At 51.4% G+C, this 19,430-nt stretch overlaps 1 protein-coding gene across 1 annotated transcript in view; it reads right to left on the bottom strand.

Annotated features, from left to right (window-relative positions):
- Positions 1-10,951, bottom strand: part of Matn2 (matrilin 2) — a gene marked incomplete at its 5' end in the record, with an annotated part of 113,672 nt that extends 102,721 nt beyond the window's left edge. The window contains 1 exon segment of the mRNA XM_013512824.1: positions 10,781-10,951. Within this exon segment, the coding sequence (XP_013368278.1) occupies positions 10,781-10,925 (145 nt within the window).
- Between the last annotated feature and the right edge of the window lie 8,479 nt (positions 10,952-19,430).

Raw genomic sequence — 19,430 nt, 5'->3', positions numbered from 1 at the left:
AATACATTAATGGCTCTTTAAAAAACCAGATTAGTTCTCAAGTAGATGCCCCGCACAGAAGGCATCCAATTCAGACAATTTTATAAGCAACTTTACCAGCTCTGTAAGGAATAGATAATCCCAGTTTTCAAAAACCATGCATTTTCATGAAGCTACCTTAAGTCTGATACCAACCCATGCCAAGTAAGAAAAACTTTAGGGAGTAGTAACCTCTCATTTATGAATCAAAGTATGAAAACACACTGGCAAATCACTCCAACAAAAATACAGCATGACCCAGTAAGGTTTATCTCAGTGATGCAAAGGTGAAACGATTCCTAAGGGTACCGTCCATCGCAATGCCAAACTGAAGCGGAAAGCGTTCGTCACCTGTCAGCAGATGAAGGGAAGTTTGCCGAGATGCAGCTCTGGACCTGCACGGCCGGCCCTAGGGGTCCCCAGAACCTTCACCTGTCCCCGGGGTCTCTTAGTCAACCCTACCCTGAGGCCCCCGGGTCTGATGGCCTCGGTGGGCTGGAAGTTTCCAAACCCGCACACACCCACACCCCACCTGCACGCGGGGCAGCATGTGCCACCCTTGGGTCCTGCCTGAGTACGTGGCATCGGTAAGGCGAAGACCAGGAGAGGCGGAGCGTGCCAGCCGGAAGCCCCGCCCTCGGGAGCTCGGGCCCTGCTGTGCCTTCCCAGCGTGCGTGGGCTTGGACCCTGCCACAGGGTGCTGGCATACCATGATGACCCCATGGATGGTGTGTGTTTCAGTCTCCCAAAACAACTTCGTACCGTGCAAGACACATAGTCAAGAATGATGGGAGGTGTTTTTGAAGCAAGGAGAAGCACCTTGAGTGTGCTGAGGGGGGTGTCAGCAATGTGTCTTTTATAGGAATACATTTTTTTAATTTAAACATTCACCATAACTTTGGATCACACCTCAGTGTTAAAGAGTTTGACAATTTCTGTCAAAGAATCACATGGTGGTGGTGAATCCTCTTCCATCTTCACCAAGTCTGCTGCTGTGTGACTTCCGACTCCTCTCCAAGGGCCGAGTGACCATGAAAGGTAAATGTTTTGAATCAATTCGGGTCATCAAGGCAACCAGGACAGTGTAACTAAAGACATTCACAATAGAAGACTTCCAGAACTGCTTCAGAGCGTGGCAAGAATGATGGCTGCCAGGCATGGTGGCGCACACCTGTCATCCCAGCACTTGGGAAGCTGAGGCAGGAGGATCAAGTCTGAGCTGTGCCTGAGCAATTTAGCAACTTAGCAACCCTGTCTTACATAATTTTAAAAAAAACTTCTTTTAAAGGGCCGGGGATGTAGCTTAGTGCAAAGGCCCTGGGTTAATCCTCCTGGAGTTTAAAAAAAAAAAGATGGGATAAGCGAGTTGAAAGTAAGGGGGAGGGTTCTGAGGGGTGTTAACGTTAATGGCCATATGTCTCTTACTGTAATAAAGTTTTGCTTTGTTTTGTTTTGTCTTTTGGAGACAGGGTCTCATTACGCAGTTCAGGCTGGCCTTGAGCTCACTTTGTAGCCCAGGCTGGCCTCGAACTCAAAATGATCCTCCTGCCTCAGCCTCCCAAGTGCTGGGATTACAGGCGTGCGCCACCACGCCCAGCTTTGTAATAATGTTTTTAACTTTAAATGTTCACTGTTCACCGTATTACTTGATGGCACTTGTAGAATACCATCTTGCCTTGTCTCTCGTCTCTCCTCTAGCACTGCAGCCACGCCCACACACAGGCTGTGTGACACCGAGCAACCTGGGCTTCCAGTCCTGGCTCCGTGAGGACAGGAAGGGCAATGCTTCCCTCACAAGCACAGGGCCACGCTGTGGGTCCTGCTGCACTCCGGGCTGGCACCCCTAAGAGGGTGGGGCCACTGGGCACACAAGGTGGCAAGGAGCTAGGGTAAGAAAGAGGCATGGTACACAACTGTAAAGCTCTGTAATAAATGCCAGGCAGCATCAGGGAAGCTACACACACACACACACACGCACACACACACACACACACACACACGTCAGCTCTGAATGTTTGTTCAGAACTTTTGCTAAGTTCTGTTAGCAAAAGAATTGTTTTGCAAAAGTTCTGTTTGTTCAGAACTTTTGCTTATGGTTTCTGAGAACAAAACACTAGAACTTTGTGTGAAAAGATATCATGTCGGGGGGCTGGGGATTTAGCTCAGTGGCAAAAGCGCCTACCTGGCAAGCGCAAGGTCGTGAGTTCGGTTCCCGGTACCAGAGAAAAAACCAAAAAAAAAAAGCAAAACAAAAGATATCATGTCATCTATTAAAACATAAGTCATTGTTGGCTAACAGATTTTTTTTTCCTGTACTAGGAATTAAAAACATGGTCTTCACACCAAGCTATATCCCCAGTCCTTTTCATTTTTTAAATTTGAGACAAGTCAGGCATGGTGGCACACGCCTGCCACCTCAGCATTTGGGAGGCTGAGGCAGGAGGACTATAGCAAGTTTGAGGCCAGGCTGGGCTACATAGTGAGTTCAAGGCCATTCTGAACTACAAACTCTACCTCCAAAAACAAAAACAAAGTATTGAGACAGGGCCTTGTTAAATTACTAAATTACTCAGGCTGGCCTCCAATTTGTAATCCTCCTGCCTCAGCCCCTCAGAGTGCTAGGATTACGGGTATGCATGACCACACGTGGCTTGCAAGCTGATTTGAGAATATAAACAAATGGGATGATTTTAATAGAAACATCAATCCCCAGAATAGACTAAAAAATGGAAAAGTGGAATAGACTAGGAGTTTTAAAGAAATTAGTTATCAAATATTACACACACACACAGCCAATATCAGATGGTTTCATGAGAGAGTTTACAGCTCTTTAAGGGCTTCCCTTACAGGTCCCATACAAATTTCTCCCAAAAGCTTCTTTCTAATGACAGCTATTGAGCCAGATGTTACCCTGGCATGACACTGCAGTATCCTTAGCACCCAGAACAATACCTTGCATGCTATATATACTCAACATACATTTGTTGAATGACTAATAAAACTAAGTAAACTATGAAACAAAAAAAAAATAGTATATTAAAACTAAACTACTTTGGTATAAGAAAAATTCCTATTCCTATTCCTCCCCATTTTGGAAACAAATCCAAATTAATTGGAAGAGGGTAGTACAGCCATTCCTGGAGCAGTGGAAGAGGCACACAGGACAGCAGCACAGGCTCCGGGCCAAGTCCTACTCTACCGCCACCTTGTTTCCCTAGGGCTGATGGGCCTGCTCGTGGGCAGCTGTGGGCTAAGAAAGCTCCTCCTCCTCCTCCTCCCTCCCAGCCCACTGTCACTGTCCTCTGGGAACCAAAACACACACACTCTCCTCTCCCCCTGCGGACACATCAGGCCCCCTTTGAAAGAGGCTTTTAGAGGGAAGGAAAAATCTCAGCTTCAGAAACCTCACACCAGCTTTGCACCCTGACAGGGCTCAGTCTCCCTCCTCCAGCCCCGGGCTGTTGGCTGTGAGGCGCTGGCATTTGCTAGACCAACTCCCTTCCCTCCCTCCCTTCCTTGTTTTTCTGAGACGAGGTCTTGCTAGGCAGCCCAGGCTGGCCTCCAAGTCACAACAATCCTCCTGCCTCAGCCTCCCACACGCTGGGATTATAGGCCTGCACCCCACTCCCGCTTGTACCTGCTTCAATAACACAAATACATGCTGGTGAATCCATAATCAGCGAAGGCTTTGAAGGCGCTTCCCCATTGTACGCCAGGACGCTGTCATGACACAGAAGTACAGCTGGGTCACAAAGGAAAGCCAGGCTGCTGGGCGCGAAACCTGACATCTGCGCTCCCCAAACCGGGCTTGTGGGGAACAAAGCGACTTGTAAGGAGCTGAACTGTGTCCCCCCACGTCCCCAAAATCTTAAATTGAAATCTGCCCCAATACCGCAGGACACAAACAGATCTGGAGCCAGGCTCTGTCAGGGGTAACTGAGCTACACTGCGGTCATTCGGGTGGCTCCCACTTAACGCAACTTGTGCCCCAAGAAGCGGGGAATCTGGGCACAGAAAGGCAAAGCGGGGAGAGATCATGTGGAGACCCAGGGGAGACAACCACAGGGCTCAGAAGACACCCAGCTTGCCAACCTTGAGCACAGACGCCTGGCTTAGGAATTACGGCACAACACGTTTCCGCTGCCTGAGCACCCCCCAGGGGCCCCCCCACCCCGTGTGTGGGACATTGTGACAGCAGCCAGAACAAACCAAGATACAGCTCAAACCTCGTGATATTTCTATAAAGAAGACACTAATTCAGGGTGGGGCACACACCTGTCATCCCAGCATTTGAGAGGCTGAGGCAGGAGGATCCCATGTTCTAGCCCATCCTGGAAAATTCAGTCACTTAGCAAGGTGCTCAAATCCCTGAGGCAGGAGAGGCAATTTGTATCCTTGGTGGGCTGACCCTCCAGCTACAAGGTTTCACAGGGAAGAAAAATCCGTTTCCTTGAAAGTCCAGACATTTGGTCCTGCCCAATTCCTCTGAAAGTCTTAATAACAAGTCTAAACTCTTCCATTTCAGCCAAGTACGGTGGTGCATACCTTTAATCCCAGCGCTCTGGGAGGCTGAAGCAGGAAAATCACAAATTCGAGCTCAGTCTGGGCAATTTAGCAACTTAGCAAGACCTCGTCTCAAAATTGAAACTAGAAAGGGACTGAGGATTTGGCTCACAACACAGGCCCCATATTCAAGCCCTAGTACTACAAATGAATAAACAAATTCTTCCACTTCACAGAAACCCTATGTCCTCTATTTTGCAAGCCCGACATTGTCCGTTTTTTCATTAGAGCCCACCGGGAAGGTCAGGCCCACTTCCGCGGAGGCCCGTGCGCTCACGCGCTCGAGAGGCAGGGTCTGCAGACGGGGTGGAGCGCGGGACGAAGGTCACTGCTTCCCAAGTCCACCTCGGGCTGCAGAGCAGCTGCACGCCCATGAGGGACACATTTAACGCCCCAGCCTCAGGCCCCACAGCTGCACAGTGGGGAGACCGCGCCGCACAGAATGGGCCTCCACTGCCTGATGTAGCGCAGGCGGGTGGAAGATTTTTAAAAGGCAGCATCAGGGCCCTAATTACCACCGTGCCATCTGCACCAACACCAGAGACGGGCCTGGCTCCTGGGGGTGTAAGGCCTGGTCCCCCAAGGGCAGCAGCCATCAAGTAAGATACAAGAATGCTGGCGGTGTCACCAAGGAGCGGACCCCACCCTGCCTGGGACGCACACCCTGTGGGTGCCGATCTGCAGGCCAGGGTGCGGCCGGGGTCTCCGAGCTGGACAGCAGACAGAGAGGGAGACACGGGTTTGAGAAGAGGTAACGGACAGGGGTGGGGAAGAGGTTTAACAGGGAAGAGAAAGGGCTGAGAAGGGGACCGACAGAAGCTGTGAAGGATGGGCATGGTAGTGCATGCCTGTTAACCCAGCACTGGGGAGGCTGAGACAGGAGGATCACTGCGAGTTCCAGGCCAACTAGGGCTCCACAGTGAGTTCAAGGCCGGTCTGTATGACATAGCGAGACTGTCTCAAAAAAAAAAAAAAAAAATCTGTAGAAGAAATCTCAAATTCTGTATTCATGAGCAGGAAAGCTTTTAACACTTTGGTTTCTGGAAGTCAGATCTGGTGCGTTTTGGTGGGGTGTCCCCCCAGCATCAGTCACAACGCAGGATCGAGGAATTTTATTTCACAGCTCATTTTAAAGTGAACGATAGGGGCTGGGGATTTAGCTCAGCGGCAAAAGCGCCTGCCTGGCAAGCGCAAGGTCGTGAGTTCGGTTCCCGGTACCAGAGAAAAACCAAAAAAAAAAAAAAAAAAATAAAGTGAACGATAACAGAGATTGTTTTATGCACTAACCGAGGACGGGTGTAGAAAATGCACCTCACGGGAAGCAGCGGGCTGCGCCACGCCGGGCCCACCAGCGGGCCCACATTTCCAACTGCGGCGCTGCCAAGGCTGGGCACCGAAGAAAGGGCAGATCTTACTTCAAAAGTCTCTGCTATGTCTAAAATAATTTGATGCCAGGCACATGGTAACGCGCGTCTGTGATCCCAGCGCTCAGGAGGCTGAGGCAGGAGGGTCCCAGGCCAGCCTGGCTACATAGTGAGACCCTGTCTTGAAAAAATAAATAAATAAAAATAAAACAAAACACTTTGATAAGCTCTGTGCACCAAGCTTCATCTCTGTCACCTGCTCTGACAGAACGATGTGGCGGCTGCAGATGCACACTGTGAACCGTGGACCGGCTGGTGCCCTGGGAGGCTGGGTTCCCTTCCACAACTCCCCCGGGAGGAAAGTGCGTGCAGCATGTTTTCAAAGCGTCAGAGGTTGGACTCGGCCCTTGGATGGTTCATCTCCAGCCGCAAGTTCCCTGCAGACATCACTCATCTTGCGGTCTCCCCGGCCCCGCCCCCAGCATCTTCTCCTCCTCATTCCCAACCCAAGGTGTAGATTTCTCTCCTGCACTGGTTTTTAAAGAAGGTCTCCAGAAATGCAGTTTCTTTTTTGTTTTGCTTTTGTTTTGTTTTGAGACAGGGTTTTGCTGCCGAGCCCAGGCTGGCCTTGAACTTGCCATCCTCCTGCCTCAGCCTCCCGATCTGAGTGCTGGGATCACAAGCAGACACCATCGTGCCAGCTAGAAATGCAGCTTCTCTGGCCTTCTCAGAACCCAGACCCGGTGAATCAGAACCCAGGCCCAAGGCCCGGCAGTCTGTGCCCGACAAGCCTTCCAGGGGCTTCAAGCAGGTTTTCAAATGACAAGGTTTTCGAACCAGCTCCGCTGCCTGGTCCTCCTGCCCCACCGCTTCTGTCTTAACCTCCCGCTCCTCGGCCTTCAGGATGTGGCCCACCTCGGGCCTCTTGCCCGGAGAGAGGGCCGGGCATGCACGGTGTCCACACAGAAGGGCCACCTGGAAGGTGAGGTCACACATTCTAAGCGAGGCCTAGGGAATCATAGGCAACCTCCTTCGACAGAGGGACAGTAGAATCCTGGACAAGAACGGGCTAGCCCAGTCTCTTGCTGAGGAGTTGAATTAAGACTAGAAGCACCCAAAACCAGGCATGGTGGCGCACGCCTGTCACCCCAGCACTCAGAAGGCTGAGGCAGGAGGATTGACACAAGTTCCAGGCCAACCTGGACTACATATTGAGACCGCCTCAAAAAAACAACAAACAAAAAATAGAACCATCCAAATGAGGATGGAATCAGCTGTCTGTGTGCTACTTCCACTCAGGTGCCCAGCACACACTCAGATTGGGGCAGTACCACAGCCAGGGCTGGCGTGTGACCGGCTGCAGCAGGACCCGGACCCTGCGATTCGAGGCTCCAACAGTTCTGGGGGCCACCTGGGTCCTCAGTGACCAGCACCTGCCTCTCCCAGGCTTGTCCCTGCATAGCCCCCCTCCCCATGTCCCAGTCCCAGCCGGGGGCCACCTGCACAGTCCCTGGGCTCCATGCGGCCCTGACCCTCAGGAGCAATGACTCCCTTAGCCGGCAATTTTCAAACACTAGTTTGGGGACCTCTTGGTGCCCCACAGCCTTTATAGAGAATCCACAAGGTCAGAAGTCAGAACTATTTTCCTGACACGTTTAAGTTTTCACTCGGGCCAGGCATGGTGGTGCACACCTGTAATCCCAGCACTCGGGAGGCTGAGGCAGGAGAATTGTTGCAAGTTCAAGACCAGCCTGGGCTACAAAGTATGCTTAAGGCCACCTCTACTGCATAGTGAGACTCTGTCTCAAAAAGACTAAAAAAAGTTTTCACTCCAGCTCTCTCATGTACAGACAGAGCACAGAAAGTGTCCGCTGTGGCTTTAGGCACAACTACAACCAGTTCTGCCAAACCCTTACATGAGGCCACACACTCCACACCGTCCAGCCAAAGCTGCCTTTTGTGAGAGTGAGCCGGGGAGAAATGAGAACCCAGGGATCTGTATTAAGCCAGACACGAAGCAGATTTGAAAAATGTAAGAAGGACACTCTTCACTGCCTCCTTGTTATTTAGAAAATGTAGTTTTTATGCAAATAGTTTATCAGATGTTATAGATTTATTATTTTAAATGAATTCACAAATACTTTCTAAATTTTCCATTTAAATTTTTTCTTTTTATTTAATTTTTTTTGTTACTTTGCTTTTTGAGACGGGGTCTCCATATGTAGTTCAGACTGGCCTTGAGGGTCTGGGGATTTAGCTCAGCAGCACAGCGCCTGCCTGGCAAGCACAAAGTCGTGAGTTCAATTCCCGGTACTGGAAAAAAAAAAGCCCCCCCCACCCCCCACCAAAAAAGACTGGCCTTGAACTAACTATGGGGCCAGGCTGACCTCAAACTCACAGTGATTCTCCTGCCTCAACCTCCCAAGGGCTGGGGTTACAGATATGCACCACCACACCCAGCTTCCATTTTAATTTCTTATCCCATAAATCTTGATTGATCTAACACACACAAACATAAGTCCTTTGGCTTTTTTTTTTTTTTTTTTTTTTTTTTTTTTTTTTTTAGATTTTTTTTTTTTTTTTTTTTTTTTTTTGGTACTGGGAATTGAACTCAGGACCTTGCACTTGCCAGGCAGGTGCTTGTGCCACTGAGCTATATCCCCAGCCCACATAAGCCCTTTGGGATCCTAAATTATTTTTGTTTGCTTCTTGCAGTTTGAACCCAGGGTTGTACACATGCTAAGCAAGTGGCCTACGCTGCGCCACATCCCCAAGCCTCTCATTGATTCTTGGGGAACAGGGAAGCTCAGCGCCTCTGCGCACGTGCAGAGCACCCTGGGCCAGCAGAGCAGAGCCTGACTTGAAGATGCCTCCGCCGGCCCCGCACAGTCCCGCCAGGTTCCCCAGGGTTTTCGGCAGCACGGACAGACTCCTGCTTTATGATTTTAAGTGGCTCAAGTTGTTACAGAGACTCTACTTCGAATTCAGACATACAATATAAAATTTCAAAACTTCAGAAAATTCAAACCAAAAAATTAACCTGAGAAACAAGGCTGCTGTTCTACTCCGTTAAAGTTTCAGAGATACAGGAAGAAACGAGGACCCTGTAAAATACTCTGTGCCCAAGAACGCCACAAATACAGCCTAAACGACCCGCCGCCAACGGGGAGCGGGGGGCCTGGGCGATGTTCTCAGCATAGGAAAAGAAGCCAAGAAAAAGTCTGACGTGGTGGCACGCACACAGGAGGCTGAGGCAGGAGGCTCACAAGTTCAAGCCCAGCTTGGGTGACTCAGCAACTTCAAGAGACCCAGTCTCAAAATAAAAAATAAGGAAAGGCTGGGGATGCAGCTCAGCGTGAAGGCTCTGGGTTCAGCCCCCAGTGCCACAGAAAGAAAAGGAGACCACATAGACGTGGGAGCTCTGGCTGCAGAGGCTGCCACAGGGCCGAGCCTCGAGCGAGAGGCAGGTCTGCCTGGCCAGCCAAGGGTGCGGGTGCCTGTGGGGACCAATGCCCTGAGGAACGAGTGAGCCATCGCCTCTGGGGAGCCAGGAGCATGCACGCATTTCAGGTGCTGGGATGACAGGTGTGCGCCACCACACCTGGCTTGAAATTTGCATTTAGAGACCCTTTAATCAGGGAAAGAAACATTCCACATCCTTCTATACGTGAGGAGTCTCACATTTACATCGCTACGGAAGGACTCTCAGGAGCCTGAAGACAGGAAAACTGGGAGGCGGGGTCGTCATTTAATCAACAGCAGGAAAGAAGAATTCCGGCACTCTTGAGGCTGAGGCAGGAGGATCTCAACTTGAAGCCCAACCTGGGCTGCTTAGCAGCTTAGCAAGATCCTGTCTCAAAATTTAAAAGGAAGCAAGGGCAGGCTGGGACTATTGTGTAGTGCAAAGGTCCTGGGTTTAATCCCTCATAATAATCAAAGAAAAAGAAAAACAAAAGAGGGCTCTTGGGCCCCTTGGGCGCTAGTCAGAATTCCGGGTGCTGAGGCTGCCAGTTCCCTGAGCATCGTTCTCGGGGCTCAGCGTCAGCACGGGCCGGATTCGAAGCTCATCACTGACCAAGCTGAGCCGGGGATGACCGACATCGCTGGGGGCAGATACACGGCTCCGTGTTACCTCAAGTGCTCCTCAGAAACACGCCCAGGCGACGCCCACACCCCGTTCGCAGGGACGGGCCCTCGGGTGCCACAGCCCAAGCACACGCACCGGGATCAGCCACCTGGAGTCCCCGCGGCACCCAGGCCACTTCCTCCTGTTCTGCATCTACAGCACTGCTATTCTCCTGTCCCTGACAGAGCCCCTGGGCCCGGGTCTCGCCGCCCGACAGTCTGGGTTCAGCTGTCAGGTGCCACCTTAGCCCTCCCTGCTTCTCCCCACTGTTCACCGTCTCAGCCTCAGATCACTCCTGTCCTGATCAGTCTGACAGAATCTCTTCAAAGGAAAATCTTCCCTGCACCCAGGACCAAAGTCCCGAGTCTTCAGTGAAACTAAAAGTTTCCAACAGAAAGAGTTTAATTTTATATTGAGTGCATGGTGCAGGGAGCATGCCTGCCATCCCGGCCCTTGGGAGGCTGAGGCAGGAGGATTCACAAGGGCGAGAACAGCCAGGGCTACATAGTGACTCCCTGTCTCAAAAAATAAGTAATTGGGCTGGGGATATAGCTCAGTGGCATAAGCACCTGCCTGGCAAGTGCAGGTACCACAAAAAAAAAAAAGTAATTTTATTTTGAAAACTTAGTTACACCAACCACACCCTCAGCAAGGGTCACACTCACCTCCACGGAGACCTCCCGCCCCCGCGCACTCAGCACTCACTCACCCAGGAGGGCCGTCTGTGCGTGGGTCCGCGTGGCTCTGCCCCGGGCCGGGGGCCTGGCGTGAGGCCGCTGTCTGGCCATAGCGGGAGGCATGGTCTGTCCGAGCAGCAGCAGCAGCAGCGAGCAGCCCGCCAGCATCTTGACCATTTTCAAGAGCAGGAAGAGGGCCGAGGCTGGGACACACAACGGAGAGGCCATGAGATTCCCGTGCCCTGGACCTGCGGCCGCGACCCATGCCCACCTCTCCACCAGCTACGCTCAGCAGATCCCATGTGTGCACCCTTGGAAGTGTCCCAAGCCCTGCTGCCCGCTTCTCCTTGAGGCCTTGGAGCACAGCATGCCCAGGGGACCTTCTCATCACCTTGGCCACCATAAGACCGAACAGAAGCTGGAGTGGCGCACACCTCTTGTTCTAGCACTCAGGAGGCTGAGGCAGGAAGATCTCCACAATTTCAAGGCCAGCCTGGGCTACACAGTGAATTTGAGGCCAACTCAAACTATATAGTGAAACCCTATTTCAATAAACAAAAACAGCTAGGCGTGGTGGTGCACATCTGTAATCCCAGCACTGAGATTACATCCCAGGAGGCTGAGGCAAGAAGACTGCTGTGAATTCAAGGCCAGGGGGGACTACACAGGGAGACTCCAGCTCAAAAAAACAAACAATGAATGGAAAACTGGAGGGAGAATATCTTGAAGCTTTTTACTAATTAAGCATATTATCAATTAGTGATGGCACTGTGAAAAAGAAAAAACATCTGACAACTACATCTCTACATCTGAGAACTTCGAATAACAATATTCCCTCAGTCTATTAACAGCAAGTAGCACAAACTAACCTACATAACTGTCCCCAGAAAGTCACGCATAGCCGATCCAGGAGCATCCCAGAGACCCCGCCGCTCACCGTGACGCAGGGCTGGGTGCTAGGCTGAGTCCCTGCACTGGGGCCCAAGCGCTCCGCGGGCACTGACTCAGTCCACCTCTTCCCACACCCCGGGCTTGGTGGGAATCACAACCCAAAGGGCACAGGGTCCCTAGGTGCAGCAGGGACAGGGCATGGCTGGGCGAGACCCCGGCCCGTGATGCAAAGAGAAATGGAACAGCAAATACTCCAGCGTGGTGTTTGTTCGCAAACCGCTCCGGACTGACCCAGCGATGAACTCAGCTCTGAAAGCACGCTTTCCACACTTGCACTCAGGAAGCAGCTGGCTCTCCGCTCTGCACTAAAATGATACTAAAACTAGCGAATGTTTGTTCTGCGATCACTCTGGACCAGGCATGCGGCCAACGGCTTTAAAAGTACAAAGTGATTTAATTGAATTCTTCAGATGTGAATATGCCCGAGGTCGCATGACTCACATGGGGAAGGGTCCACAAGCCCCCTCACGTATTACAGATAACTACGCCCCCTTCCTTTTTTTAGTTTTTTGAGACAGTGTTTTGCTATGTCTTTGAGGCTGGCCTTGAGTTCACTATGTAGCCCAGGTCAGCCTCAGACTCACAGCGATCCTCCTGCCTCAGCCTCTGAGTACTGGGGTTACAGGTATGCGCCACCACACCTGGCTCTGCCCCCGCTTTTAGACAATTTACATTTCACTCACTGAGCTGGTCTCTTCCTATAGCTTTAATGTGGAGACTCCTTTGAGAAAAAGAAAGAAAACTTAGACTACCTTTCCTCTTCCTCTACTCTTAAACCTATCTGACTTTCAAGCTTTCTTGGTACAGTGGGCCCTGGAGCTGTGGCTGTCCCACACATGAACAACTTGGGTTAGGACTGGAATGTTAGTTTTAACTTACAACCAAAGTCTGGAGTTTATGACCCAAGGGCCGGCCGCGTGCGCTTGGTCTCAGGTGCAGATCTAACCTTTAAAGAGTTCTGGAAGGAACAGTACCACGTCCTTTCCAGTGTGGGTTAACTGAGAAATCTTGGGCCAGTGTCTCTCTGAGGACACCGAGATCCGCCTGTACACAGGAGAGAGACTTCGAAGGCTGTGTAGAGGAGCCTGAGCCTTCAGTGGACAACCTGAGTTACAACCAGCCCTTAGGAGTTCACAAGTCAACAGTCCGTTTTATTGTGTTTTTTTTTTTTTTTTTTTTGTACCGGAAATCGAACTCAGGACCTCATGTTTGCCAGGCAGGCGCTGCACACCGAGCTATCTCCCCAGCCCAAGGGTCCGCGTATGTACCAGCTGGTCTGATAGGACTCTGAGTGTGCGGTGTCATTTGTAGGTGTTCGGCTATGTTAATGGGGTCCCCCTTCCCCAAACATAGCGTCCACGTTTACTCAGTGCAAATGCGGCCAGCACGCTCAAGGGGCTGCCCCCCCCCAACACACACACACAGTTCCCCTGGCACTAAACTCTCACTCTGGTGTGCTGGGTCCTCACTTCCAAGAAACAAACACCATTTGTTTCCAGAGGCGAGTTCAAGTCACTCCCTCTCACCAGAAAGCACTGAGGACAGAGGGAGGATGGGGAGATAAAAAGAAAACCAACTACTACTTCTAGCTGTTGAGCCTTTACCTCTTCCTGCCTCGGTTTCCTCATCTTTAAGTTGAGGTGCTGGGGATTTAGCTCTGTGGCACAGTGCCTGCCTGGCAAGCTTGGGGTCCTGAGTTCAATTCTTAGTATCCAAAAAAAAAAATCTATAAATTGGGGATGACCACTGGCCTGGCTGTTGCATGGATTCCATCAGCTCCTACATACAAAACCAGGGCCAGGCACACAGTAGCTGCTGCATAAGTATTCGCTATCATGATTATTACGATCTTGTGCATGCAAACCAATTAATAGAAAGTATATACTGTTAATTTTGTCATAACATTTTATGTACTACATTAAACCAACTCTTACACTTATGAATACTATAACAAAACAATGATGGAAAAATTTGTAAGTTCTAAATATACATGAACACCTGAAAGTATTTGAAATGTTTTTTTTTCAAAAGGCAATGCAAACAGGAGTGGTGGCACACGTCTGTAATCCCAGCACTCAGGAAGCTGAGGCAGGAGGATCCTTGCAAGTTCGAGGCCAGCCTGGGCTACAAAGTGAGCTCAAGGCCAGCCTGAACTGCATAGCAAGACTCTACCTCAAAAAGACCACACACACACACACACACACACACACACACACACACACACACACACAACAGTATAGTGATATTAATGTCAGTCAAGAGGGTGTTTTTAATTTTTTTTTCTTTTTTTTTAAGACAGGATCTTAAAAAAAAAAGACAGGATCTTACTATGTGGCCTCTGGCCTCTTGGAGATCCTCCTGCTTCAGCCTCCTGAGTGCTGGGGTTACTTACACCACCATGCCTGACCAAAATAGTTTTTTTTTTTTAAAGATACAATGGCAGTGAAACAAGAAAAAAATAAGAAAGCACCTGTGTCCAGGTCAGCAGTTCTCTCTTGGTTTGGCATTCTCAGCCGTCAGCCTTTCAAGAGCAGGCACCATCTCTAACCGGACACTGAAGAGCTCCTTTCACAGAGGAGCACGTGCACAGGACCGTGCCCCGAAACAGGGTAATTCAGCCTGAACCGAGTCCGCGAAGCGTTGGGAGTGTGGAAAGAGTATTTTACAACAAGGCAAAGGCCTTGACTTTTGCTCTAGCAAGTGTTCGCCTCCCCATGGACCATGGGTCTTCCCTGTGGGCTTGGCCAAGGGGCTGGGGAAGAAAGGGAAGTGCTGTGTCCCTCTCGGCGCTGGGCTCTCTGGGCATCGCTGCAGGAATGGGCGGGTGAGCAGGGTCCCTCCAGGGCCAATGCCACACACCGTCCGCCTTCACCGGGCGCCACAAGCCCCTGGCTTGCAGCAGTCGCTGTCAGGTAAGAGGCACGGCCTGGAGCAGAGTCTCAGCCCAAACCAAGTGAACTAAGTGCTGCTCAGGCGGGCAGAGAAGGGGGCCCACTGGCAGTAAGTGCACCGTGCACCAGGCAGCACACTGCACAACTAGCGAGGTGAAACAGATCCCAGTCTGTGGGCGGAACCCTCACATTTATGGAGGAAAAGACTCTCCCGGGCCTCAGAGCTCGTTCCCCAGAAAAACAGACTCTCCGCTGGCCACCTCTCAGGCAACCAGCCCACTTATTCAAAAACAAAGAGGGAAGCTTGGCTTAGGGGCGCATAGCTATAATCTAAGTACTATGGGAGGCTGAGGCAGGAGGATCACAAGTTCAAACCCAGTCTGTGCACCACACGGGGACAGCACTGTGGCGGTCCCAGAATGGTGCCTCCCTGTCGGGCTCCGAGGGTTTCCTCCCGCGCCTACACGCAGCCTCCCCCACTCCAGGCCCCTGTGTGGACCCTGCCCATCCCTGTCACCGTCACCATGCCCTGCGCTGTGGAGTCTGAGTGGCACTGTCTGTCACCTTTGCCACCACCCCGGGCCCTCCAGGATGAGCGCGACCGCTGGAGGCCAAGGACCTCATCTCCCCACACCCCACCACCCCGTCCGTCCCCTCCCCAGCCTGCTCGGTCCACGCCACTCAGTGCTGAATCCCCTTTGTTCCTAAAGCTCGAGATCTGCACCCCAAATTGGCCCTCGCTCTGCGCAAAACCCAGCGTCACGTCTTCCCCTGCGTGCTGCGTCCAGGTGGAGGAGGCAACCCTGTGACAAGGCCATCTCCCATCTTCCTGAGGGGAAGGTCCGCACACAGGCTCTTGGCCAACTTGAATATGTAATGTTTAAAGAAGAGACCTGAAGTAGCACATGTCACCTAAGGTGTCAGTTTAGTCACACAGGCATATTTTAAGCGTTTTAGATTACAAAATATTAATTTAGAAATAATTCTTTTTCCATTAAAAATGTTACATAAGTGAGGTATGGTGGTCCAGGCCAGTCATCCCAGTACTCCGGGAGGCTGAAGCAGGAGGATCACAGATTTGAACCCAGCCTGGGCAACCTTGTGACTTAATGAGTCCTTGTCTCAAAAATTAAAAATAACAAAATGTCTGCAGATGTAGCTCAGGGCAAAGGCCCTGGGTTCAGACCCTAGTATGCCAAAAAAATAAAAATTAAAATTAAAATGTCATCTAAAAATAAATTTTCTCTCATTTCATAAAACCGTGTTCTTCAATGCTTCACTTGCCACCTTCTCTAATGCTGAGACCTTAACCCTAAAAGATCCCTTGGGGTCTCCTGTCATCTTTACTTTCCTGTCATCTTCACTTTTTTTTGTTGTTGTTGTTCTTTTTGAGACAGGGTCTCGCTATGCAGGTCAGGCTGGCCTTCAGCTCACTTTGTAGCCCAGGCTGGCCTTGAACTTGCAGTGATCCTCCTGCCTCAGCCTCCCAAGTGCTGGGGTTACAGGCGTGTGCCACCACACCCAGCCATTTTCACTCTGAAGTTGTCTGACATACAGCACTTTTTGAATCCATGTATGATGCTGTCACTAAAAACTTTATTCCAGGCCTCCAGGCCCCATTTATACAACAGGATAGCTGGACAGTTCATATGTACTGAGAGTATAAATTCATAATCTGCAAGTTAACCACTCATTTCATTGCTCTTTTAAATGACATTTGTTGGGGCTGGGGATTTAGCTCAGTGGCAAAGCGCCTGCCTGGCAAGCACAAGGTCGTGAGTTTGGTTCCCGGTACCGGAGAAAAACAACAACAACAAAAAAAAAATGACATTTGTTTTACTTTGTTTCATATTTTTTAGACAGTCCCTATGTAGACTACCCTTGAACTCACTATGTAGCCCAGGTTGGCCTTGAACTCACTGTGATCCTCCTGCCTCAGCCTCCCAGCTGCTGGGCTAAAATGACCTGAAAAGGATAAAATGCCCTGTCACTCAAGCTTGTGATAATGAAGCTGCTCTCAAGACTAATTAAAGCTGCTCACTAAATGTGAGCTGAAATTTCTGCAGATTCTGGTCATGAGTATCCAAAACTACCATGGCTGAGGTTACTTTTGGCAAAGGTGTCTTCCCTGAATGGCACTTTCTTCAAAACTGTGACAGAGCCAGGTGTGGTGGTACATGCCTATAATCCTAGCACTCAGGAGGCTGAGGCAGGAAAATTGTTGAGAGTTCAAGCCTGGACTACAAAGTGAGCTCAGGACCTGCCTGAACTGCATAGCAAGACCCTGTCTCAAAAAGACAAAAAAAAATGGCAGAGCATCCTGCACTCACTCAGGCAGCTTTGCCAGGACTGGGAGGTAAGGAACTCCCTCTCTCCCAAGGGCTGCGGTCCTGGGACACTCTCACGGGTACACCAGTATACGCGGTGACCTCCAGAGCCCTCCCCTGTCATCCTCACATCCTCCTCCCCTTTGGTCCGGCGCTGTCTCAGCCTAGACGTGGCGCTCACTCCTCTCACAGACCACGGAGGCTGTGGCAGAGGCTGCCAGCCATCCCAGATACCTATCTTGCCCTCTTCCTCCTCCACCCTCCATCCTGAGAGTTGAACCCAGGCCACGACCTCTGCACTGAGCTACATTCCAGCCCTTGTTAAAATGTAGTTGCCCAAGCTGGCTGGAACTGACATCCCCTGTCTCAGCCTCCCACAGTGCCAGGAGTCCAGGCATGCTCCACCAGGCCTGGCTTGGCCCTTCTTCTGGAGTAGAACACCCCCTTTCTGACTGGACAGGAGATGTGCTGGTCAAGGACCACAGCGGCTTGGCCTCCTCTCTCCCCTCCTGGCAACCCAGTGCTGACCGGTGGGTAAGGGTGGTGGGCCAAGTGCAACTTCTAAAAGAGTACAGAATAGCAGCAGCACGGCCTTCTTTCTTGGCCCTTCCGGACTCTGGCAACGGGACCTCCTAGCAGGAAACCAGCATTCGAATGAAGCATAAGGCCTCACAGAAATGGGACCATGCCGGACGTGGTGGTGCACCCCTATAATCCTAGCACTCAGGAAGCTGAGGCAGGAGGATCATTGCAAGTTCAGGTCCAGCCTGGGCTACAAAGTGAGCTCAAGGCCAGCCTGAACTGCATAGTGAGACCCTGTCTCAAAAAGACAAAAAAAAATGGAAACCATGCCCAGTAAAAGCAGTAAAGGTACTGGCTGCAGTTCCCTGCGCCCCAAACACTTTGGGCCCTGCCTCCGGGACAGAAATAAACTTCCTTCTTTAAACCACACCTACCTTGGTTTGTTCAGCACCTTGTAGCTAAACCGATCCCTAATTAATAAACTGTTTCCAACTCTCCCGTTAAACCATCTGGCACCAGTGCTAAATTCCACCCCCGGGACACAGTGCAGTACCTGGCTTGTGCAAAAACTGCCAGTGACTTCCCAGACCAGGGGGATCAAGGCTACACTGCTTAGCTCAGCATTCAAAGCCCTGGAATCTGAACCCTTGTTCCGATGTTACCTGTAACAACCGCCCCCTTAATGCATCCACACCCACACAGGGACACACACCGAGGCTCCTTATCATTACCTCTCTGTATCAGACCTGGAGCTCCACACGACCTCATTCATTTCTGCTATTTGAATTGAGCTGAGGACAACGGAGGTTCGAGTAGTCACTCGCTCCCTTTCAAAACCAAGTGTGAAGCTCGGCATGGTGGCGCACACCTGTAACCCCAGCACTCGGGAGGCTGAGGCAGGAGGATTGCTGTGAGTTTGAGGCCAGCCTGGGCTACATAATCAGTTCAAGGCCGGCCTGAACTATACAGCGAGACCCATCTGGAACTGGCTCTCCCGCCTGGGCAGGAAGAAGAGCCTGTCTCCAAAGATGGCCACATCCTCATGCCCGGAGTCTGTGACTGAGATGTCCCATGCCCAAGAGCACTTGGGCTGCTAATCAGACAGCGCTGAGACCTCCTTAGCGGGAGGAGGTGACCTGGGCGGTCCAGGTGAGCTCCATCACCACAGGCGAATCCAGCCCGGTGACACCTGGATTCTAGCCCACCTGGATTCTAGCCATGGAAGTCACACTTCAGACTTCTGGCTCCAGGCAAGCTCTGGTTCAATTCGGGCGCGTTCTCTCCCACCCACTCGAGGGTAGCACCGGTCTTTCTTCCTACCCCTGAATTCACCGCTCACACCAGCTCCTGGATTTTTCTGGCAAGACAAGCGATGGCGCTCACCAGCTAATCAAGAATGCTCCTAGAACTGTTCTCAAAACTTGGTTACCGGGAATGGTGCACGCGCCAGTAATCCTGGCATTCTTCCAGGCTGAGACAGGAGGATCCCAAGTTCTAGCCCAAGCCAGGCTACTTGGCAAGACTCTATCTCAAAATACAAAATAAGAAAGGGTTAAGGATGGAGGTCGGTGCAAAGGCCTTAGGTTCGAGTCCCAATATCGGTAAGAAGAAGAAGAAACAAAAGTCAGGAAACTTGACCGCCCTATCTTTAATGCGTCTCACACTGCCCGACTGCTGTGCCCTGAACAGGCGCGGCGCGGTCCGTCGCGCCCCGTCCCCGCGGCTCCCTGGCTCCGGCAGCCTGGACCTTGTCGCCCGCGTGCGGCTCTGAGGTCCTGGTGACCCCCGGGATGCGCCCCGCTTCCCTGCCCTGTCCCCGGCCGTCCCGGGAGCCTTTAGCCCCTGCCACAGAGACGCCCTCGGGTCCGCTCGTCCTCCTCACACGGGGGAGCTGGCGCCTTCCCTGCCACCGAGAGCGAGCGGGAAATCCAGGTGGCGCGGAAGTACCCGCCGGCCGGGGGCTCGGAGCCACCTTCCGCGGCGCGAACAGA

This window comes from Chinchilla lanigera, unplaced genomic scaffold, assembly GCF_000276665.1.
Source record: "Chinchilla lanigera isolate Chin_1 unplaced genomic scaffold, ChiLan1.0 scaffold00016, whole genome shotgun sequence".
Lineage (NCBI taxonomy): Eukaryota > Metazoa > Chordata > Mammalia > Rodentia > Chinchillidae > Chinchilla > Chinchilla lanigera.
The sequence above is the reverse complement of the archived record's forward strand: the minus strand, read 5'-3'. Positions and strand labels throughout refer to the sequence as shown.